Below are 24,766 nucleotides of genomic sequence, written 5' to 3'. Positions count from 1 at the left end.
ACCCAACAATGGCAGAATATATTCTTTACATCAGCACATTGTACATTCACCTGGATATAGTAAATGCTGGGCCGTAAAACAAGTCTCAACAAATTTAGAAAATCTGAAATTTTACAAAATAAGTTATTTGAGTCCCCAATGGAGTTATATTATAAATTAATAGCAATAATATATCTCCAAATATCTGGATTTCACACTACATTTCTACAAAAACCCATGGGTCAAAGAAGGAAACACAAAGGAACATAGAAAATATTTCATATAGAATAACAATAAAAATAAAACATCAAAATTAGTGGCAGGCAGGTAGCAAAGTGATTAGAGGATGATTTATTGCTTTAAATGTTTATATTAGAAAAGAAGAAAGGCATAAAATCAATGCTTTAATGCTTCATCTAAAGAAGCTAGAAAAGAAGCAAGGTAAATCCAAAATAAGTTTCAGTAAAGGACATAATAGTGATAAGAGCAGAAATAAATGAAATAAAAAACTATGATGAAAATTAGCAAAGCCATATTTATTTATTTATTTAAAAATTTTAATTTAATTTATTTTTTAAATTTACATACAAGTTAGTTAGCATATAGTGCAACAATGATTTCAGGAGTAGATTCCTTAATGTCCTTTACCCATTTAGCCCATTCCCCCTCCCACAACCTCTCCAGTAACCCTCTGTTTGTTCTCCATATTTAAGAGTCTCGTGTTTTTCCCCCTCTCTGTTTTTATATTATTTTTGCTTCCCTTCCCTTATGTTCGTTTTGTCTCTTAAAGTCTTCATATGAGTAAAGTCATATGATATTTGTTTCTCTGACTAATTTCGCTTAGCATAATATCCTCTAGTTCTATCCATGTAGTTGCAAATGACAAGATTTCATTCTTTTTGATTGCCGAGTAGTACTCCATTGTGTATGGATACCACATCTTCTTTATCCATTCATCCATCAATGGACATTTGGGCTCTTTCCATACTTTGGCTATTGTTGATACTGCTGCTATAAACATTGGGGTGTATGTGCCCCTTTGAAACAGCACACCTGTATCCCTTGGATAAATGCCTAGTAGTACAATTGCTGGGTCATAGGGTAATTCTATTTTTAATATTTTGAGGAACCTCCATACTGTTTTCCAGAGTGGCTGCACCAGTTTGCATTCCCACCAGCAGTGCAAAGGAGATCCTCTTTCTCTGCATCCTTGCCAACATCATTTGTTGCCTGAGTTGTTAATGTTAGCCATTCTGACATGTGTGAGGTGGTATCTCACTGTGGTTTTGATTTGTATTTCCCTGATGATGAGTGAAGTTGAGCATTTTTTCATGTGTCGGTTGGCCATCTGGTGTCTTCTTTGGAGAAGTGTGTATTCATGTCTTTTGCCCATTTCTTCACTGGATTATTTGTTTTTTGGGTGTTGAGTTTTATAAGTTCTTTATAGATTTTGGATACTAACCCTTTATCAGATATGTCATTTGCAAATACATTCTCCCATTCTGTCAGTGAAGTCCCAGTAGTTCATTTTTGCTTTTCTTTCCCTTGCCTCTGGAGATGTGTTGAGTAAGAAGTTGCTGTGGCCAAGATCAAAGAGGTTTTTGCCCGCTTTCTTCTGGAGGATTTCGATGGCTTCCTGTCTTACATTGAGGTCTTTCATCCATTTTTAGTTTATTTTTGTGTATGGTGTAAGAAAGTGGTCCAGGTTCATTCTTCTGCACGTCGCTGTCTAGTTTTCCCAGCACCACTTTCTGAAGAGACTGTCTTTATTCCACTGGATATTCTTTCCTACTTTGTCAAAGATTAGTTGGCCATACATTTGTGGGTACATTTCTGAGTTCTCTATTCTGTTCCATTGATCTGAGTGTCTGTTCTTGTGCGAGTACCATACTGTCTTGATGATTACAGCTTTGTAGTATAGCTTGATGCCTGGGATTGTGATGCTTCCTGCTTTGGTTTTCTTTTTCAAGATTGCTTTGGCTATTCAGGGTCTTTTGTGGTTTCATACAAATTTTAGGATTTTTTGTTCTAGTTCTGTGAAGAATGCTGGTGTTATTTTGATAGGGATTTCACTGAATATGTAGATTGCTCTGGGTAGTATTGACATTTTAACAATACTTGTTCTTCCTATCCAGGAGCATGGAATCCTTTTCCATTTTTTTGGTGTCTTCTTCAATTTCTTTCATAAGCTTTCTATAGTTTTCAGTGTATAGATTTTTCACCTATTTGGTTAGATTTATTCCTAGGTATTTTATGGTTTTTGGTGCAATTGTAAATGGGATCAAGTCCTTGATTTCTCTTTCTGTTGCTCTATTGTTGGTGTATAGGAATGCAACCAATTTCTGTGCATTGATTTTATATCCTGCGACTTTGCTGAATTCATGGATCAGTTCTAGCAGTTTTTTGGTGGAGTCTTTTGGGTTTTCCATATAGGGTATCATGTCATCTGCGAAGAGTGAAAGTTTGACCTCCTCCTGGCTGATTTGGATGCCTTTTATTTCTTTGTGTTATCTGATTGCTGAGGCTAAGACTTCCAATACTATGTTGAATAAGAATAAAGCCATACATTTTTAAAAGAAGAATGAATTATATAACCCTTAGCAAGATTAATTAAGAAAAAAGAGAACGTATACTAGTCAATATCGGGAATGAAATAGGGATAGCAAATAGATCATATAGGTATTAAAAGAATAATGAGCAACTACTAGGATGGTCCTTATGCCAATAACTTTGATAACTGTGACAAAATGACACATTCCTTGGAACCAAACAATTTACTGAAAGTGACGACAGATTGCATAGGAAATAGGAATAGCTCAATTTCTTATAAATACATTTAATTTTCTATCAAAAACTTTCCTAAAAGCATAACAAACACGACAAAGGAACAATTCAGGCCCAGATGATTTCATGGTGAATTCTAGCAAATACTTAAGGAATGAACATCATCAATCTCACACAACCACTTTCAGAAGATAGAAGAGCAGGGAACACTTCCCAAGTCATTTTTGTGAAGCTATGATAAATCTTGATAAAATATTATGTAAAAGAAGTACAGAAAAACAACCTTCAAGAACAATATAGCAAAAATCTTTTACTATCAGCAAATCAAATCCAGCACTATATAAAAAGGAGTTTTTCTATTGCCTATTTATGGATTCAGGGCACAAGTGTTCAGTGACTCTCAACTCAGCTGTTAGGTGAATCTATAATTTACATGACACAATGCTCACACACTTTCCAACAGAATGGCAGCCTGGGTGGTTGAGAGCTGGCTTTACAATGCAAAAAGGTGTGGCGGGGCTCCTAACCTGGAACACATGACCTGTGTCTGCTGTGGAAATTCCAGGCTTAATGAGGGAAGGCTGTGAGGGCAGAGTGGTAATGGGGACCTGTTCTTAGGTTCCTCTGTCCCCTAACCCTTAGTTTGCAGCCCCCACACATTGGCCACAATTATTGATGGGTCTATTTTGTAGCTGGAGGGCCAAAGGGTGTGCCTGTTGCTTCTGGAGGCTCCAAGGCTTGTCACATCAAGCCCTAACCAAGCAGGTCCCGTTGTCACGGCAACACGGATGCCTCTTCTCCTGCTCTCCTGATCCTGGCATTTGCCCTGCACTGAGATACCGAGATCTTGTTCCCTCATCCACCTGGGGATTCTGGGAACACCGGGAAGCCCACGTGGCCTTAGTACCGAGGACTTGGGAGACCTGCTGGACTGTGCAGTCCTGGGCAGTGAAGCTGAGGTGCATTCTTGTGATCCTCTCGCTCCAGGGCTTTGAGGTGGCCTCCAGAGTCGCCCTGCAGCCCGCAGGCGGCGTGTCTCTGCCAGGCAGCGCCTGCAGAGTCAGAGAAAGTGAGCCGGAGACCAGGGGCTTTGCTCCAACGGGACCCTGGAAGTACCGAGCGCCTCGGGTAAGGGCTGGATCTCTGCCAAGGCAGGCAGTGGGGGCAGGAGGCGGAACCCAGCCGGCGCTGGAGGGAGGGGTGGGAAGAGCTCCTGACTGCGGAGGGCGGCTCCAGTTGCAGAGGGGCAGGTGCTGGTGGGAGAGGGCGGGACCCATGTCTAGGTCGCCCAGGCAGAGCAGGGGTGCCCTGGGTCCAGCCCTAAGAAACAGAGGATGGGAGGGCTCCTGGCTGTGGGGATCAGGAAGGGAGGGCTCCCGGCCGCTGCGGGGTTGCAGACGATGGTGGGAGGGGCTCCGGCTGCAGTGGCCCCAGCAGGGGTGTCGGACAAGGCGAAAGGGGACCTTCTCCTTGCAGAGGTGAAGGGCTGCATGGTGGGGGTTCTGAGTCGTGGCCTGGAAGACGTGAACTGGCCAGGGAGGAGATCCAGGTCGCTGTGGGGGGCGGTGCGGTGGGCTGTCTGGCACCAGTGTCCCTCTCTCCCCTTTGCACCCACAGGCCTCCACTGCAGAGCCTGTGACAGTCTGCGCGCCCCTGTGCGATCGCGCCCCTCCCCCGCAGGTATCCGCGATGGCACTGGCAATGCTTCCTGGCTGGTGCAGGTGGATGGGCGTGGATGAGCAGCGCTCGCCGCTCATCCTGGGCATTCCCCACGACTGTGAGGACCAGGAATTCCAGGAGGCCGCGCAGGCTGCCCTCCAGCCCCTGGGAAGATAACGAGTGCTGGACAAGGTATTCAAAAAGGAGTTCAGATCCAAGGTCGCCTTGGTGGAGATGGCTCAGTATTTAAACCGAAGTGTGATCCCCCGACAAATACCAGGCATGGGAGGACCCTGGACTGTGGTCTTTCTGCCCCAGGCCCCGGAATCAGAGTCAGAGGATACACTCAATTTCCTTGCACAGACCCAGAGGCGAGCAGGGGTTGCCCTGGCAGGCGAGGCAGGAGCTGGGGATGGGGCAGGAGCTGGAGGCAAGGAAGGGGCTGGAGGCGGGGCAGCGGCTGGAGGCGGGGCTGCAGCTGGTGGTGAGGAAGGAGGCAAGGCAAAAGCTGGAGGCCAGGCAGGAGGTGAGGCAGGAGCTGGAGGTGAGGAAGGAACTGGAGGCGAGGCAGCAGCTGGAGGCGGGGCAGCGTCTGGAGGCGGGGCAGGAGCTGGAGGCGGGGCAGGAGCTGGAGGCGGGGCAGCAGCTGGAGGCGGGGCAGGAGCTAGAGGCGAGGAAGGAGATGGAGGCGGGGCAGCGGCTGGAGGCGGGGCAGGAGGTAGAAGCCAGGAAGGAGCTGGAGGCGGGGCAGCAGCTGGAGGCGGGGCAGGAGCTGGAGGCGGGGCAGCAGCTGGAGGCGGGGCAGGAGCTAGAGGCGAGGAAGGAGATGGAGGCGGGGCAGCGGCTGGAGGCGGGGCAGGAGGTGGAAGCCAGGAAGGAGCTGGAGGCGGGGCAGCAGCTGGAGGCGGGGCAGGAGCTAGAGGCGAGGAAGGAGATGGAGGCGGGGCAGCGGCTGGAGGCGGGGCAGGAGGTGGAAGCCAGGAAGAAGCTGGAGGCGGGGCAGCGTCTGGAGGCGGGGCTGCAGCTGGTGGTGAGGAAGGAGGCAAGGCAAAAGCTGGAGGCGAGGCAGGAGGTGAGGCAGGAGCTGGAGGTGAGGAAGGAACTGGAGGCGAGGCAGCAGCTGGAGGCGGGGCAGCGTCTGGAGGCTGGGCAGCAGCTGGAGGTGAGGAAGGAGACAAGGCAGAAGCTGGAGGCCAGGCAGGAGGTGAAGCAGGAGCTGGAGGTGAGGAAGGAACTGGAGGGGAGGCAGCGGCTGGAGGCGGGGCAGGAGCTGGAGGCGGGGCAGGAGCTGGAGGCGGGGCAGGAGCTGGAGGCGAGGCAGGAGGTGAGGCAGGAGCTGGAGGCGAGGAAGGAACTGGAGGCAGGGCAGCCACTGTGGGCCAGGCAGGGCCTGAAGAGGAAGCAGGAGAGTCAGATGAGGAGGGAGCCGCTGGGGACACAGGAGTTGCAGGTTTGTTCGGATCTGTGAGTGTGGCAGGAGCTGCAGGTGAGGCGGGACCTCCAGGGGAGGAAGGAGCTGTGGGTGCGGCAGGAGCCATAGGTGCGGGAAGATCCTGGACCCAGCCTTGGAGCCCGGCCTGGCAGCCTGTGCTGGAAAACAGGGCCTCTATGGAACTGAGAACCTTTCCTGGAATGGAAGAGCCACACCGAGAAGAAGAGTCCTTTGAGAGCTGGCTGGATCACGCCAGTGACATGCTGTACCTGTGGTGCCACATCACAGAAAGGGAGAGGAGGAGGAGGCTGATGGAGAGCTTGGGTGGCCCCGCACTGGATCTGGTGTGCGGCCTCCTGGCAGAAAACCCTGACGTCCCTGCACAGGATTGCCTGGCCACGCTGGTCCAGGTGTTTGGGAGGAAGGACACCCCCACGACGGCACGGCTGAAGTTCCTGACCTGTGGCCAGCGGCCCCAGGAGACTCTCTTTGTCTATGTGATTCGCCTGGAAGGCCTGCTGCAGTCGGCCGTGGAGAAGGGGGCCATCCATCCCAGCCTTGCGGACCAGTTACGCACCCGGCAGGTGCTGATGCGGGCCCGCCCCAACGAGATGCTCGAGAACAAGCTGAGGAGGATGCGGCTGGACAGGAGACCACCTGGCTTCCTGGGGATGCTGCGGCTCATTCAGGAGACCGAGGCGTGGGAGGCCACCGCAGCTAGGAGTGAGCACTTGCAAGTGGGAGAGGGGGCCCGTGTGGGCACCGGAGGCCTGGCCGCTGCCCGGGCCAGTGGAGAGGTTGCCGAAGCCTCCCCAGCCAGGGAAGATGCTTCCCAGGCTGCCCTGGCCAACCTGGGGGCCAGTGAGGCAGTTCCTGGCAGTGCCGAAGCTGATACGGCTGCTCCTGAAGCCCATGATGCCGCCAGGGCAGCCCTCGTCCCTGAGGAGGCCCCCAAGATCTTCCCTGCCACGCAGGAAGATGGAAATGCTCCCGCCTCTGCGGGCCTAGATCAGGCAAAGCCCTCAGAGGCCCCTGGGGGCCCCACCCCCGCCCAGATGGGCAGCGCTTCCAGGGAGGGCCCGGGAGGTCCTGGCTGTGAGCCGGAGGGCCTCGCCCAGGCAGGAGACCAGGAGGCTGGGGAGCCCCTGGAGGAGGGGCCCAAGCCCATCCCAGGGGAGTCGGGAAACGAGGACGGGGCTGGGGAGGTGAGGCCCCCCAAGTCCTCCTCGGGCAAATAGGCTCAGAAGGCCCAGGGGCCCCCTCTCCTCTCAGGCAGCAGCGCTCTGGAGGCAGGGGGAGGCCACGCCAGGGCAGCAGCCTCTCCCCACATGGAGGCAACAACCCACCCAGCCCAAATTCCCAGGACCCCATCTTCCCAAGGCACCACCAGGCCTTGGTGACCCCATGGCCACCACCATCAGCCCTTCCAACGGACCAGGATGACCATACTTGATGCAGAGTGGGGCAGGGAGAGGTGCCCCCTCCCATGGCAGCTCCGCCCCAGCCCCAGCCCGAGCCCCAGCCCCAGCCCGAAACCCTGCCAGTCCAGGCAGCCAGCCTGGGAAGCACCCCTGAGTGGCTGGCCCTAGCCTAGGTGAGGGGCACCTGAAAATGTGTGCCACCCACACTGGCCTGGGAGATGTTAGGGGCCGTCTCAAGGGTGCCGGCCCCTCGGGCCGCCCAAGAGGGGGACCCTCGTTCACTGACTCCTGGAGCATGTCGCTCCACGCTCTGGGAAGCCCACTTGTGTCTCTGTAGGCCCCTTAGTGACCCCCGTGTCAAGTGGCACCCCCCAGCTCCCCCTACACACACCCTAGTTACCATTCCCGTGCAGAGCCTTGAGGTGTGCAGGAGCCTGCAGTGGGTGTCCTGGCCTAACGCAGCAGCCTCCTCTCAGCACGGGTGCATGCCACAAGCTTCAGTGCGAGCCCAGGCTCTGCTCGCTGTCGTGCGGTGTCGTGAGCTCAGCCTCTGCTTCCTCGGTGTAGGTTTAGGCCAACTGCTGCTTGTTCTTGTGGAGATGTGTGTGTGTTCTTATCTGAGCAGCCGCCCCCACCCCACCCTGGAGACCTCTCGAGCCCAGTCCCAGGAGATGGCGGGAAGGACAGAAGGCATGGTTGGTGCTCACCCCATGACCTCAGGAAGGAGGAACTGGACCAAGGACAGAGGTGGCCTGTGAGAGTCTCCCCGGAACTGTGCTCTGATGTACCACTCTCTTGTTACTTGTGACTCAGTTTCTTCGGCTTGTCCAAGTGTCCCCTGCTGAGTTTTCCAGTGTCCTGTGACTGTCCTGTGCAGGCCATAGGGCAGGGCCAGGCCCCAGCATGTCGGCCAGAGGGGAGAGTGCCATGGAGTGAGGGGCCATGGCCAGCGTCCATCATCCTGGCCAGAGGCTGATCATGGGGCCCTCAGAAAGGGAGACTACGGCAGGAGGGCCACGGTGTTGGGGGGAACAGAGGCACATCCTTTGGGACCCCAGGAGGAGGGGTTTTGTGTCCTATGGGCTGTAGTGGCTGTTCGACATTCCTTTCTGTGTTGTCATTCCCTCTCTTCAATGGTTTCAGTAAATGTTTCTCTTCAATAAATTTCATTGAATGTTTGAGCTGAGTCTCGCTTCTGCTGTGGGCATTGGAGGGAAGGGTGTTTTCAATGGTTTCAGTAAATGTTTCTCTTCAATAAATTTCATTGAATGAGCTGAGTCTCACTTCTGCTGTGGGCATTTGAGGGAAGGGTCACCTGGGGGTGGGTTGGGGAATAACAGTGGCTTGGTACCTGCCATTGGCATTGGGTGTGGCCAGGGCAGGATCCAAGAGTTGCTTCTGGTCCTCTGGCTGGATAGAGCCAGGTGACCTGAACTTTGGGCACAAGAAGTGTCTGATTGGGTCCCCATAAATCTCAGGGAACACCCCAGGAATAAGTGGGTTAGGTATTCTGGGGGGAAGGAAAGCAGATAGGGCCTGAGGCCCATTATCTGGGCAGGGCTGAGCAGCTCAGGGCATCCAGATGGGTCAGAGAGTTCACGTGTATAATCCCAGAGACCCAATGGGCACAGAAAGGCCTGTGCATGAGGTTAGACACCCCTGCTGAGAGCTGCATGCAGGACTCCAAGTTGGGGGTTATCGCTTCCATTTGGGATCAACCTACCCCTGCCAGCTGACAATTGGCCCATCATGGTCTAGCTACTGAGGGATGTTGGGGGTACTTGGGAGGCTATGATGTCAAGGGACAGAGGGCAGGCTGGGCTGGGTTTCTACAGTGCTTCTGCCTTGCCAGGAAGGAGGACAGGCAGGGAGAGCTGTCCTCTGATCTTAATCCTGGGCAGGGTGGCCCCCAAAGGGGAGGGAGCACCCTCTCCCTGTCCTACTCCCCTTCCAGCCAACTCTGAGGGCACCAGTCATGTGTCCTGGGAGCAGACAGGGGGTAGTGGGACACGAGTAGGGGTCTGCAGATGTGGCCTGAGGAGTGGGCCTCTTCCTGCTTGGAGGTGAGTTCTGGATCTCTGCTTCTCACAGAGCTTGGTGCCACCTGAGGCAGGCACCCATCCAGGGTGGAGGGCACTGTTGATCAGGGATCCCTTACTTGCATGCTGCAGCTGGAGGGGAAATTCTTGGAGAGGGGCATCATAAAGATTGAGGAGCCTTCCCAAACCCTCTAGGGCCCTGCATTCCACAAATTGAGGACAGGCCTCCATCTGCCTCTGAACTGATTATTTAAGAGACAGAAGGAACAATAGGGCCTCTCCCTGCAGGTGTTTGGGGAGAGAACAGTACTGTTGACCTGGAAATTGTGAAGGCCCCTTGGGGGCTCACTCAGTCTGTTCCCAGAGGTGTTCTCCAGCTGTTTTGAAGGAACAGTGGCTCTGACCAACCCCATGGTACAGATGAAGAACAGATTCCCCAAAGCAGCCAATGATGAGTGAGGACCTTGCAGAAAGCTGAGTCCCAGGCCCACAGTTGCTTGACCAGCTTTCAGGAGCTGTGCATCTCGGGAGGCCCAGGCCATGTGGTGAGAGCTGCAGACAGTGGTGCTGCATGGATAGATGGGCCCCTGGAGATGCTTGGTAATGAGACAAATGGACAATGGAATGTGGGTTGCAGGGGATTGTTGAGAAGGGGGTCATCAGGACCATGCTTGCAGCCTCCTTGGCCTAGTGAGCTTGGCCCCGTGTTGTGGGGACACTTGTATGTGTCCCATCAGAGTGTGCTTCAGGATTGGGGTGAGGTCCCCAGGTGGGCTCTGTTCTTGCTTCTTCAAGGAAGGTAGCATCCTAACCACATCTGTCCTGTGTGTCTTAGCAGGGCCATGACAACTGGCCACTTTCCACTAGTGCTTTGGGATTTGGAGGGCAGAAAAAGAGAGGGGATGGGAGTGTGACTGATCCCTTGTCTCTCCACCATTCGGAGCATACTTGTGCATGTATATTCCCTGACCAGGTGTGAGTGTGTGTGCGTGTATGAGTGAGTGTCAGTGAATGTGTGTGAGTGTGTGAGAGTGTGAGTGAATGTGAGAATATGGGAGTGTGTGACAGTATGTCTGTGTGCAAGAGTATGTGAGTGTGTAGGAGTGTGAATGTGTGAATAGGAGTGTGTGTCATGGAACATGGGTTGGTGTGCGTTGAATTCTTCTAGGATTGAGTGGGGGCAGCCACTTTCCCACCCGTCTGGAGGAGGGGAGACAGGAGGAGGGCTGGACCTCAGGCAGGCTGGCCCAAGTCTGGCCCTGGGAATCTGCCCTCCTCCTTCTGGGGCTGGTTTCGAAGAGAGGCCCCTGGTGGCCACTCTAGCCTGGCCTTTCATCATCTCACCCCTGTAGGGAGAGAACTTGGAAAGAGATGAATGTGGCCTTTTCTCCCTTTTCCCTTTGCTTACTCTGCAGGATCGCCATGTCCAGGCCCCTGGGCACTTCACCTAGTGCTAGTAGGGCAGGTTCAAAGCCTAGGTGCCAGCCACTTCCCCGGGCTTGGGTGATTAGCCCAGTTCCCCTGTTGCTGGAGACCCCACAGAGCTGTGTGCCCTGCATTCCTCCTCAGCCAAGCTTTCCCCAGGCCCAGGAGCCTGTCTTATCCTCTGAACTGTTCCATGGCCAAAGCCCCATCATTTGGGGTGCAGCCCTTCTCAAGGCCACCATCCTCCTCTAGATCCCAACCTTTCCTCATGGATCCCAGAGCAGGGATTATTTCCAACCAAGAATGCTATCCCTGAATACGGGAATCCCTTCCACGAGCACTTTGGGTGCTGCCAGCATTTCTGGCTGCAGTGCTCCTGGCCCTAGTTGACCATCTGAATTCAAACTCATGGTTCCCATTCTCACAGTAGAAATCCATAGGTCCCTATGTCCTTAGCTCTCCTTGTAAGCCGTGGTCCACATTACAAAGAGGAAAGATCAGCCCTCTAAGCAGATTGCTTTCCCTTTCCAGGGTATGGCTAGGGTAGATTTCTCTCTGGCAGAGCTGATAGCCAGCCTAGATCACCACTGAGTACCCTTGGGGCCTCTGGGCTTGTTCCAGGGCACGTTGTGCTGCTTAAGACTGGGCCCTGATATTCTCCCTGAGCCCAGATGCAGGTGTTCTAGCACATGCCCACTTGGGCTCTGCACAGGGAGATCCCCATGCTGCATACCCTCCATGGTGTGTTTTCTGTGGCACTGCTCATGCCAATGTCATCCATGGCACCCCTACACTTTGCTTCTAGTCCCACTTTACAATGTGAGAGCCATGATCCCACCTGGCTAAACAAGGGACAGCAGAAACCTAGCACTAATGGCCCTGCACACACAAGCCACTTGCTTTGTGTCATTGTGCTACACTCCCAGTAGCTTTGGCTACTTCTGGGCCTCTTGCAAATGCTCCTTGGTTCCTTTCTCTTCACTAACTGTGTGTTTCACATTACATAGCTGCTAATCACTTGGTTCACTTAAGACACGTAGACCTTTTAGTGATTGCCTTGTAATGATTGAATGTTGTCGCCAGTGGGGCAGCTCAGACAGTAAATTCTGGGAGCTGTGGCCCTCAGGGTTGTATATTTGGAGGAGGGAGTTCCTGCCTCCTTGCTTAAGTTTCCTTGCCAAAATATGGTACAAAACTGAACTCTATTCATTAAAGCAAGCTAAAACTTAGGTACTAACACAATGCCACCATAGGTTTCCTTCACAACAAACTTCATGTTTACAAATTGTTTTTCATCTATTTTTGCCTGTGGTTCACTTGATGCCAGAATTTCACACGTCTCCTAGTGCTACAACATAGAACTCTAGACTGTAGAGTCACCAAGTCACTGTGGCATCAAAATAAACAAACAAATGGTTTAGAAAGAGACTACAGGTGGTATACACACGCACACATATGTACAATATAAATGAAGGAAACAGCAGTCATCACCATGGAAGGATGATTCAGAGATGGTATCAGAACATTTAGCAATTTGGAGGAAAACAGAGCAGATCGTTAACACATGGCGTACTCTAAAATATATATCCACAGGATTAAAGGCTAAATGTAAAGACAAATATTAGAATAAAATACCAGTGAGTACTTACATCGACTCTGGATAGGAAAGAATATTCTGAGCTTAAAAACAGTGAAAGCAGGGGTGCCTGGGTGGCTCAGTCGGTTAAGCGTTACACTTCAGCTCAGGTCATGGTCTCATGGTGCATGGGTTTGAAGCCCACATTGGGCTCTGTGCCGGCAGTGCGGAGCCTGGAGCCTGCTTCAGATTCTGTGTCTCCCTCTCTCTCTGCCCCTCCCCCCAACTCTCTCTCTCTCTCTCTCTCTCTCTCTCTTTCAAAAATAAATAAACATTAAAAAGTTAAAAAAAGAAACAAAGACTTAAAGAACAGAGGTACATGGTTAATAGTGCTAAAGAAAAAAGCCAAAACATGAAATTGTACACATAAATAGCATAGCCTTAACTATGAAAACAAACAAACAAACAAACAAACAACAACTAAAAGTAACGTCAATTCTCATTACATGCCAGGCACTGGGTTGAGCAACTGGGCCTGCGCTCTCTCCAAGAGTCCTCAGAGGAGCCCTGGCGGGAGGTGGGCACTGTTATGGCCCCTCTTCTCCAGATGAGAACTGGGTGCAGAAAGATGCAGAGATTTGCTCAAAGTCCCACAGCCCCTCAGTGGATGTGCTGGGATTCTAGGTCAGGCTGGCAAGACCACACAGCCCGGCCCCTGGAAACAACGGAAAGAACCTCGAGGCATGTGGGTAGCAGTGACGGTCCTGGAAGCAGAGCCGACGGACACACGGCAGATTGCTAATGGTGACAGCCCTGAGAAATAGCTGAATGAAAGACATACCGCACGTGGGGAGCAGTGATGGATGCTCCCCGGGTGGGGAGTATGTCGTGCTTCTGCCATCAAAGCAAAAACTCAAGAACGTCGATGTCTTTTTAAAGCCTCCAAGAAAGAGGTTGGATGTACACGTGTCGCACACTCACGGCAACTGCATGCTTATGAGATGCGATGATGGTGAATTCTCAGCTTGTCTTCTGAAGCCTTTAGTCAAGCGTGCACTCCTAGACACAGTGGCAGAAGAGACCCAGTGGGGTGTGCCCTAGCCTTCACCTCCCACATGCTCCTAGGCATGGCCCTGTTGCCAGCTTTCTGCTGGGGCAGGTGTTGGGATGTCTCTCTGGCGTCCCCTGGGATGTCATCCCTTCCCTGTCTTGGGGCCCTACTGGGTGTGTCCTTGTGCACCATTTTTTTGTGCACACCACCTGCTCACTCTTAGCCAGGTCAAACTTGTTGCACACGTGGTACCCTGGTCCAAGCATGATGACAAGCAAGGGTGGCCAGGACCCCTGGAAATGGAAAGGAAGAGAGCAACAGAAGGGCTAAGGCAGAAGTGGAACAGGCCTTTCGGCTCACCTTAGTCCCTGTTCCGGAAAGCACACCAGACGCCAGACACGGGGCCTGCAGACGTGGGCTCTAATCCCACCGTACCTGACCTTGGGGGACCCTCATGTCCTTCCCAGGCCCTCCGTCTGATGCTGTGGCTGTCCTCAGACCAGAAGATGTGGGGACCAGCACCAGGCTCTGTGGAAGCCCAGGGCGAAACGGACTCCCAGAGGGGAGGCAGATCAGTGGTTCAGGTGTGAAGTGCATGTCAGGCAGGACTCATGTCCCCATCTCCACTCCCACCCCATCCTGGGAGTCAGACTTCCTAGTAGAGACCAAGGAACAGGACTGAAAGGGCTTGGCACAGCTTTATAATTGGAGGGGATCTGGACACATGGGCAGGAAGCAAGGTGAGGCTGCACAAGAAGATGGGGAGCCCCCCTGTGGGGCCAGTGGGTTTGAGCTGGCACAAGGGGATGCCTTTGCCCACGTTGTCCCAGAGCCTTTGGGGTCTTTCCTGGGGCAGAAACTGGTCCCTGGGAGAGGCCTGGGGAAGGCCCCAGAGAGGCCACAGGGCCTCGGGGTGATCAGGGCCAGGCCACTGCCCACATACGCGGACCCTGTGGACCCCGTGTCCCTTGCCAGTCCTCTCACCGACCCCCTCAGCCTGCGGCAACCATGCAGTTTGAAACAAGGAGCTCCTGTCCCCTTAGATTGTACTTGGTGTTCCCAGGGCTGTGCTTCCTTGCCCCGGAGCGGAGCACATCGCCTGTTGCTGGAGGCCCTCAACCTCGTCAGGCACAGCCCTCAGGACAACCCCTTCTGCCCTACCCCCTCGCCCACACCCCTGCTGGATCTGGGACAACTCCCTCTCCTGGGGCTCCAGCTGCACAGCTCCAAGCTGGGACTTGTTACCTCAGGCCATGTCCCTGTCTCTCCAGGACTTCCTGAGGAACCTTAGGCTCTTAGTGGCTGTGTCCAGGCACAACTTGGTGGACAAGGGAAGGGGGTCTTCTTTTTCTCTGTCATTCAAGTACAGAGGAGCAGTGGTGGCATTCGCAACACCCTAGTTCAGAGGGCACTGTCCCACAGAGTCCATCCAGTGCAGCCTTGCCCAGGGCCTAGGCTCCCCTTTCATGTTGCCAAACATGGGCCCAAAGAGGGCCCAAGTGCACCTTTTCCATCGTGGGGGCTCAGGGGTGCTGGGACTGTTGGGTGGAGGGGTGGGGAGAAGCTAGCTGGGCCTAGGGGCCTCCTCCATGCAGCCCCTGCCACTTGTAGGAATAGTCTCTTCCCCTTCCACATATGGATCCAGGACCAAATTATTTATTTACACTGGAGGCCACAGCAGCTCCTAAGTCACCCTACCCCAGTGCACACAGAACCAGACTGTGAAGTGGCAGTGGCCACCATAGCTCTTTCCTATACATATGCCAAAGACTGTTTCCATGTGCCATTCTCACATCACATCTGTCCAGCTTTAGGGAGCATCATCTGAATCTGGTACTTCAGAGCACAAAGAAAAAGCTGTATCAAACTTCTCCAATCCATACCATTAAATGATGGTAAGATTACATTTAGGTAACCCTGGACTATATTCCCACATGGTCATTGCATGGTAACATTTAAACAGACAGCTGGTGCAAACTCCTTAAAGACCAATTGTCTCCTTGATCATTTCAGCGCCCCCTCCTTTTTCCTTCACATCACCCCTCCTTATGCCTTCCTGAGGACCAATGTGCAAACATTCTGGTCAGCTTTGTGGGCATGGTCTTGCGGATCCAGAGCCATATCTAGAATTGCCATGAGGCGCTGCAGATGGGGAGCTGTCCTGGGCTTGAGATGCTGCTGGAGGAAGTCAGGCTGGCCTATTTGCTCCATGCCCCGAGCAGGCCCCTGCCCTGGTGCTGGTGGGCTGGGGCATATGTGTATTTATTTGTGTTCCTGCAGCCCCAGTCTGACTGACAAGGAGACCGCCCATGTGGGGGCTCCAGTTGCAGGATCAGGTCCTGAATCCTCCCAGAGGGGAGTTGCACTGGGAGGGAAGGCCTCAGGGAATGCATACAGAAGCAGCCTGGTTGTGTGGGAAAGGGCCCCTGAGGGGGTGGGAGATATGCTTGCCTCTCTTGAACTTCTTGGCCTGGTGGGAACCCAGGGTGATGGCTGAGAGGTAGAGTAGCCCATGAGGCCTTTGGGAAGGCCTGGAAGGGGCAAGACAGGAAGCGGATCAGGGAAGAGCCAAGGCATCACTGGGTAGGGGCAAAGACTTCTGGTACCTGTGGCCCTGGGCTCTGACTGTGGCAAAGTCCCTTCTGTGTAGGTCTCTAGGCACCACCCCCAACAGAAGAGGGAAAGCCTGGAGGGCTGAGGGGGCTGCCAGGGCCAGAAGGGCCAGGAGGAAAAGAAGGAGAGAAGGACAGAGGGAGTGACTGAGAGGCAAGCATCATCCTGCCTGTCCTATAGGTGGCTTCCATGGTGACTCAGGGCCCCAGCAGATCTAGTGGTGAAAACTGCCTTCCACCTCTGTGAGACACACCTGCTCAGAGGAGAGGTGAAGGACACATCCTGGGAGTCTGCTTCTTTCACTGGTTGCCAAGGGGGTGTCCCATGCCTAATGCATTCTTCTCCAGGAGATGGGCACTGGGAGGTCCTAGAAGAGGTGGGGGTGCATCCGTGGGGTCTGTTGCTGACCTGTTCACTCACATCTTAGGGTGCTTTTTCAGCAAGCAGGAACTGATAATGAAGTTTTTCGTAACAGGTTGAGGACTCTTTTGAAAGCTGCTGTGGAAAAGCATTCTGTGGGAAAATACACAAGGGTGGTTCTCATGAAGAGGTGGCCAACTCCACTTGCTGCTAAGGGAACTGCGATGGATACAAGTTAAAAGTGGCTGGCAAGCAATTTGGAATGATGGAGAGATTTTGAGGACAGAGCCAAAATAATCCTCTGATGAATGAAAAATGTAGACTCCAAAGACAGCATTCCCTGAGACACAGGCTTGCCCTCTGTGGTAGATAGGCTTTTGGTCCCATGACCCTTGCCTCCTGGTGTCACACTCATGAATATGCAATGGTGCATGGCAGATGTAATTAAGGTTACTAATCAGTTGCCCTTACAATAGGAACATTATCTAGTATTCTCTGGTGGGGTCTCTTCAACCAAAGCCTTATCCCTGCTGAAGGCACAAGGGGAATTCAGAGAGATTTGAAGCTTGTTTGTAGATGGAGGGGAACAAATTTGTAAAGGAATGTGGGTGGCTCCTAGGAGTGGAGAGTAATTGCCAGATGGCAGCCAGCAAGGGAATTGGGACCCCAAACTGACAACCACCTAGAACTGGATTCTGCCAACAACCTTAGTGAAGCTGGAAACATTCTCCCCCAAAACCTCCAGAAAAGACCCCAGCCAGCTGACTTTCTCATTGCAGCCTTAGGAGGTAGTTTCCTGACCCAGGGCAACTGTGCATAATAAATAGGCATTATTTTAAGCTTTTAAGTTTGTAGTGGTTTGTTCCATGAGGCTGTATTAAGTATTCAGCATGGCTTTTCTGTTGTAAATGCATCTCCTTCCAATGTTTGTGGCCCTTCAGTGTGGCTTTATCCTCCTTGCTGAGGCCCTCAGGAATGGTGGGTGCTGGTTTCAGTGTCCCTCAGGCTCCTGGCTCCCTTTGGTCAACTTTTAACTGTTTTCCTGGTTCAGCTTACTACTGTGGTTGCAACAATGCACAGTTCAACAGGAGTTTCTGCCTCTTTTGTCCTTTTCTACAAGCTCTCTTTCCGTACAGTCACAGACTAAACTCATTTCCTTCCTAGTGACATTGCTCATCACAAGTTGCATCTTTACATGGCTGTGAGGTCCCAAGTTTTAGAATATTTTAGTTTTATAAGCTTCCACTTTTCTTTTTTGTCTTTCTCCTCCTCCATGCCCCACTCCACTCCCAGACTTTTGATGGAAAGGTATTAGAATTGGTTCTACAATTTGCAGGTCCAGATCATTCCATGCCACCCGAGTCACCTAAGCAGGAATGACTTAAAAGAATGTGAACTTGCTCTGCCAGACCAGCAGACCTTCCTAGCATCTGTGAGGCCCAGCAAGGAGCTTAACAGCAGAAGACCCAGTTGCCAAGTAACATTTCCATGCATGTGGTGACAAATAACAATACAACAAGGAAATTTAAGGTTTGGACCCAGGAAACTCAGCTCTTAATTACCATGAATCAAAATATGGAACTGGCTTCATTGATTCAAACCCATGATTTTAACTCATACCTCTTTCTTTTATTTCTCTAACTTGTATCATTGTCCATTTTTACCAGCTGAATTGTGTCTCCCTAAAAGGATATGTTGAAGTCTTAATTCCCAGTGGTTCAGAATGTGACCTTATTTGGGAGACAGGATCTTCACAAAGATAATCAAGTTATAATGAGGTCATTAGGATGGGCCCAATCCAATAGGGTAGGTGTCTTTATACAAAGGGGGAATTTGGAAACACACGTGTGCACAGGGAGAACACTCTGTAAAGATCAGAGTAATGCTTCCACAAACCAAGGAGAAGCTAGGAGAGCAGCCCGGAGCATGCCCTGCCCCAGTGCCTGTAGAGGCACTTACCAACACCTTGATCTTGGAATTCTGGCTTTGGACTGTGGGACAATAAATCTCCATTGTTTAAGGCACTCAGTTTGTGGTACTTTATTACAGCATCTCTAGCAAACTCATGCAACTCATTTCTTTATCTCAGGGAGTTTTCAAGCTTAAGCCATAATTCCTTATTTTTACTCCATTTATATACCCTTCCCATATAAAAACAAATTAAGAAAATTTAAAAAATTTTTTTTAACGTTTATTTATTTTTGAGACAGAAAGAGACAGAGCATGAATGGGGGAGGGTCAGAGAGAGGGAGACATAGAATCTGAAACAGGCTCCAGTCTCTGAGCTGTCAGCACAGAGCCTGATGTGGGGCTCGAACTCACAGACCGTGAGATCATGACCTGAGCCGAAGTCGGCCGCTTAACCAACTGAGCCACCCAGGTGCCCCAAGAAAAAATTTTAAATTAAGGTATAGAAATTGTTAGTGAAAATATCCGATGTTTTACACGGATTGCAAAAATCTCCCATGCTTGCCCTTCTAAATTTGCATTCTGTGGTACCTGCACCATCATCAAGAGGGAAACAAAACATAAAGTCATCTTTAAAAAAGTGAAGATCTTCCCCCATGACTTAATATACCATGAAAGATTTTTTTTTGTTCATTCCGATGTGGAGTATCAAAGCACGTTTTTAAGCTTTTTGTTCTCAGGGCCCCTTTGTACTCTTAACATTTATTGAGGACTCCAAAGAACTTTTGTTTATGTGAGTTATACATATCAATATTTACTGTATTAAAATTTAAAGTGAGAAATTTAAAAAATTCACTCATTTAAATATGACAGCAATAAAACCATTATATGTTAACATAAAATATTTTATGAAGAAAATCTATACAAAACAAATGAAATTTAGTGGAAAGAGTTTTAGGTTTTGCAACTTTCTTTATTGTCTGGATTAACAGGAGACAGCTGAGTAATCATATCTGTTTCTGACTTCAGTCTGCCATGATATCACAGTTAGATAGCTTCTAGAAAACCCCACTTTGCCCTTGGGAAAGAGAGTGCAAAAGGTAAAAATATCTTAGCATCATTATGAAAAGAGATTTGATCTTTTGGACCCATGCTTGAAAGGATCTTAAGGACCCCTGGGGGCTCCCCAGACTCTGCTTTGAGAACTCCAGTGCTATTCCATACTTTCTGGGTCTTTGAGATGTATTTATTGCACTGGCCCTGGTCACTGTTAGCATTAATTATACATGTTATATTCATGAATGTTCACTCCATCTATCCTGTCTGATGTTGTTACTGCATGGAAAGCAACCTGGAGCTGCAGGGTGAGTCAAAGGAATGTCGAAAGATAAGAATGAAACAGTGGTGGAATGGGGCTCAGTGGGTTAAATGGCTAATTCTTGATCTCGGCTCAGGTCATGATCTCACAGTTTGTGGGATGGAGCCCCACGTTGGGCTCTGTGCAGACAGTGAAGAACCTGCTTGGGATTCTCTCTCCTCTCTTTGCCCCTCCCCTGCTTATGTGTGTGCACGCATGTGAGTGCGCTCTCTCTCTCTGTCTCTCTGTCTCTCTGTCTCTCTCTCAGTCTCTAAAAATAAATAAACATTTTTTAAAAAATTAAACAGTGGTTAGGCCAGGGCTGTGGAGGGACCTGAAAGGCAAGATGGAGTCATGCACTCATCAACAAGCATTTCTGTAAATGTGTACTTGCTGTTGAGCATAAATAGACAAATAGAACAAGATCACTTCCTTCAATAAAAAAAAGTAAGATCCCAGCAGGGGGGAAAGATAAAGCCTAAAGTTTAGTATGGGCCAAACCACAAGATCATTGTTCCATGGAGTAGCAGTAGAATGTTGGGGAGGATTGTTGTAGGGGGTGGATGGATCAGAGAAAGACATCTCCAATGGGCACATCTGGAGGATTTTCCTAGGGTGGCCCTAGAAGGGAACATTCCAGAAAGGGCAAAGGACCTGTCCCAAAGCAGGCAGTATTGAGGTCACAGCCAGATTAGTGCTGGAGGTAGGCTGTGAGGTGGGGTGGAGGCCTGGGAACCACAGGATCAGCATCCCCTGGGAACATTCAGAAATGCAAATTCCCAGGCCTCACCCCACTCTGAACACTTTGGGAGTGAGCCCAGCACTCTAAGTTCTAACAAGCTCTCCAGGTAGTTCTGACAGGGAAGACAGTTCTAGAACCACTGTAGCCCAGCACTGGGTTAAGAGTGTAGGGTTTTGTGTGACTGTTTGGATTCTAAGCCCAGTTCCACCGCTTAGTTTAGCTTTGTGATCCTGAGCAATACTCTCAACCTTTTTGAACGTCAGTTTCTGCAACTATGAAATGACCATAACGATCTCTCCCTGACAGGCATGCAGGAAGGCTTGGATGGAACAGTGTGTATACAGAATTCAGGCTGGTCTTGGATGCATTCCTCAGCTGCTTCCATGAGCACTATCCATGTATGAGCTGACAGACGGGGGAACTCTCTCTTGATATGAAACCAGGCACACTCAAGTATGTCCCAATCCTCAGTTGACTTGCTTCTTGATGATTACCTATTTCGCCCCCCAGTAAACACCATTTCCCTTCTCCTTTGTGGTCCTCAGTTTCCTCATCCATTCCTCAGAATGGAGACCATGAAAGGCAGGCACTCTGGAGGTGAAGCAGGGAAGTGGGATTACAGGAGAGGGTCTCTCCAGCGCACTGGCCGCCAACCTTCTCTCGGTCTTCTTCGCTGCTGGTACTGTCCTTCTGCATGTCCTCAGCATCACTCTTCAGCAGGAGCGTTTCTGGGTGCTGGGCACTGTGTCCCCTACTCCTTCGCACGCAGTACCATGCCAGTAGCGCTCAGGACTATAGTGGGAAGAAGCCTTGCGGTTTTCCCAGAGGACATCTGAAAGCCCTACCAGCACCCACCACTGGCATGGACCCGCCTCCTGATATGCAGACTCAGCCACACTAACTGCAGCGCCTCCTGTTCAGAAAGCGCCGGGTGTGACCAAGTTGCGGAGGCGTGGCCTACGGCGATCTGTGGGTCGCCAAGTTGGCAAATTGGAGTCTGAAGGCTCTAGGCCAGCAACCGCGGGTTTTACGTAGGAACGTGTGCTTCCTGCGCCTTCCCAGAGCCAAGACTCTGACAGACAGCAGGGCTGGACTCCCACAGAGTAGGACTGGGACACCCAGAGCATCCAGATCCTCAGGGGGCCTATACAGATGCAGGCGCCAGGGCTTCATTCTAAAATGACTCCAGCGTGAACAAGCTCAAGAAGTAATGACTACAAAGGGTAAAATTATGGAGGCGCAACACATGTAAGGAGGAAGAGGGCATAGGTTGCATTCCCAGTCCTATCAAAGACCTCTTTCTTCTTACATGTATTGAATCACCATAATTTCCCTTTGTAGTCATTACTTCTTGAGCTTGTTCACCCTGGAGTCATTTTAGAATATATATGATTTCACAGGTTGAGCTACATGAGTATCTCCTCACTGAGTGTATATTCTGGTGCTCAGTGCTGTGGGAGAGCTAGAACAAATAGATGATGTTGCCTGCTCACTTTCATTTAAGTATTTATTATTGAGCTCCTACTGTGTGTCCACAGCATTAGGCTCTGAGGACACCACAGTAAGCACCAATTCACACAGCCCCTTGCCTCACATAGTGGGGGCAGCGACATTGCTCAAATAACCACACAATGCTATTTACAGTCATAGCCATCAAACTGAGAGGTCCCCAGGGCAATGGAGGTGCATGAAAGGGAACTGGCTTAGTGCAGGTGGTCTGGAAGACTTCCCCAGGGCAGATTTGTACACATATATACAGAGTGTGTGCATGTAAACCAAGGAACCAAGTTTTTATCTGTTCAGGGCTGACAGAAACTGCACTCCTAAGGCTTTCTCAGTGTCCCTGGGGGACTCAACTGACACCCCCCTCTCCTAAATATGTGAGTACTTTAGCTATTTCTAAATCACATGCATGTTGCTACCGTAATATAGTATGTACTACACTATAAAATATCTACAAACTAGACATTCAAAATGATGTAAGAACAATAGAAGCTGCCCTATTGTCCTCTTCTTCTGCCCCCACCCACCTAGGGCTGCCACCTGGTTTGTAGACTGCTGACCTTGAAGATTGGGCATAAGCTTAGTAAGCAACATTTGGAGCTGGGAGAGCACCTTGAGAAGAACAGGCCAAGGAACGAAGCCTGGGTATAGGAAAGGTTCCTCCCTGCCTGGAACTTCATTCATTCATTCATTCATTCATTCACTCATTCATTCTCCAGCCTTAGCACTGTGTGTGGGCCTATGGTACCAACTCCAGAGCTCTTATTCTTCCCTCTGGGTAGTTGTTAACAGCAACTTAGCTTTATCCTTGCTGTGTTCACTCTCTGGCTCTGGCTAAACATTTTTAAGTATTTATTTGTTGCCTGGCACTGTGCTATGCTCTAGGGGTACACATATGGCAAAAGCATCACCTCTGCCCTTGGAAGATTCTTGAGGGAAGCAGACAGTGGACAGGCCAGTGCTACTGGAGCACAGAGGTGTGGCCCTCAGCTGCATGTAGGGATTGAGGGGAGGGCTCCTATAGGACATGCCAACAACTCCACAGGTCCCTGGTAGAACTCATGACCTCCCCCACATCCCAATAAAATAAGGGAAGAAAATAAAGCTTTTCTCTTCATTTTATATCCCCTATTTTGATTATTGGTCTCCACGCAGTGACCCAGCTGGACAAGACCAGTCCAGCATATTCCTTGACTGCACTTGCTCACTCAGAAATGCTCACTGCTCCATCTCCATGGTCCACACCCTGATCCCAGCTACAATCTGGCCTTTCTGGTTCCAGTTGAGTCCCTTTGCACCACTTAGGGTTTATCCATCACTCTGTAGCTGGAGTGAGCTTTATGACACAGACTCCTGACCTTGTCACTCTCTTGCTTAAGATGCTTCAGTTCCCCCATTCTTTTAGGATCAAATCTGTGTTTCTTAATGAGATTTAAAAGGTCTCTTCTGCCACAGAAAAGTATAAAACCAAATCAGATCTTGAGAATGGCAAAATACATCATCAACAAAGTCAAAGAGCAAATCAAAGACTAGGAAAAATCTATTTTCAAGTCACATTACTGTATGTGATAAGCTCCCACAGAGAAAAAGATGAACTACTGGGAACAATGGGTAAAAGATATGAACAGACTGTCAAATGAGAAAGGAAATAAGAGATGCTCTTGAACATGTGAAAAGATGCACGCCCCCAGAAAAGCAAAGAGAAACTACACTGAGACACTATTTTTCACCAATCTAATTGGCAAAATTCTGAAGGTCAGGTCACACAGTACTGGTAAGGTTGAGGGGGTATAGAAACCCCCATTTGTTGTTGGCAGGAGTAGAAATTGGTACCACTCCTATGGAGAGCAAGTTGGTAGAATTCTCTAAAAATCCAAATGTACAAAGCTTTTGACCAAATTATCATACTACCAGGAATATTTATTCTATAGATAAACCTTCTCATGGGTGAAAGAAGTATATATAAGATCCTCACTGCCACATAGTTTGTAATAGCATGAGATTGGTACCCCCTAAACGTCCACAATAGGAGATTAAATGATTAAGGCATATCCACACAATGGATTAGCATGCAATGTACAAAAAGATTGAGGCAACATCGACATTGGTATGGAAAGGATTTCAAATTGTGTGAATGTGTGAATGTGTGAAAGGAGCAGGGTGCAGAACAATGTGCCTTATATGCAGCATGTCTTTTTTCTCTCTCAAATCTCACCCATTGCCTATTTGTGTATGACTGTAAAGTTAAGAATGGTTTTAATATTTTTAAATGGTTGAAAAAAGTGAAAGGAATAATAATATCTTGTGACATGTGAAAATTATATGAAATCCAAAGATTGGTGCCCATAAAGTTATACTGGTACACAGCCATGCCAATTCATTTCTGGCAGAGTTGAGCCCACAAGGGTAAAAATATTTACCCTTTGTCCCTTTACAGCTTGCCATCCCCACCTTTAACTCACTGTGCTCCTTTTTGCCTGTAAGTGCTTTTCACTGCCTTGTATTCCCACGTCTTTGGCCTGGCTAACTCCTACCCTTTTTCTGCTTAGAGTGCCCCTGGAAGACTTCCATATTGGCTGTGTGGGGGATCTGTCACTTTCTATTGTCCCCTGACACCCCCTGTCTTGGCTCCCAACAGCACACACCCCCTGACTTACAAGTGCGTGTTTCAGCATCTCCTCCACTAGGTACCGGTGTGTGTGTGTGCTGTGCTGAGGGTGCGTGGTCATTCCAGCTCCCAGTCCAGTCATTGGCATGGTGTAGATGCTCCAGAAGTGATTATTGAATGGATGAATGTGTCTCTGTGCTAAAATTAAATAGGCTTTCAGTTACATAAACTTTAGAACTCAATTTTGTGGCCAACTGGTATAACTCAGTTTACATTCCTGTTTCTTCAGACACTGGAAAAGAAAAAGCA

The 24,766-nt window shown here is 50.0% G+C and overlaps 1 protein-coding gene across 1 annotated transcript; it reads left to right on the top strand.

Annotated features, from left to right (window-relative positions):
* The first annotated feature begins 5,936 nt into the window (after positions 1–5,936).
* LOC122235497 (paraneoplastic antigen Ma6F-like) lies at positions 5,937–8,364 on the top strand. The gene has a single exon (XM_042975136.1). It carries the CDS (start codon positions 6,031–6,033, stop codon positions 7,090–7,092), a length of 1,062 nt encoding a protein of 353 aa, XP_042831070.1. The 5' UTR covers positions 5,937–6,030; the 3' UTR covers positions 7,093–8,364.
* The last annotated feature ends 16,402 nt before the right edge of the window (positions 8,365–24,766 follow it).

This window comes from Panthera tigris, chromosome X (genome assembly GCF_018350195.1).
Source record: "Panthera tigris isolate Pti1 chromosome X, P.tigris_Pti1_mat1.1, whole genome shotgun sequence".
Lineage (NCBI taxonomy): Eukaryota > Metazoa > Chordata > Mammalia > Carnivora > Felidae > Panthera > Panthera tigris.
The sequence above is the reverse complement of the archived record's forward strand: the minus strand, read 5'-3'. Positions and strand labels throughout refer to the sequence as shown.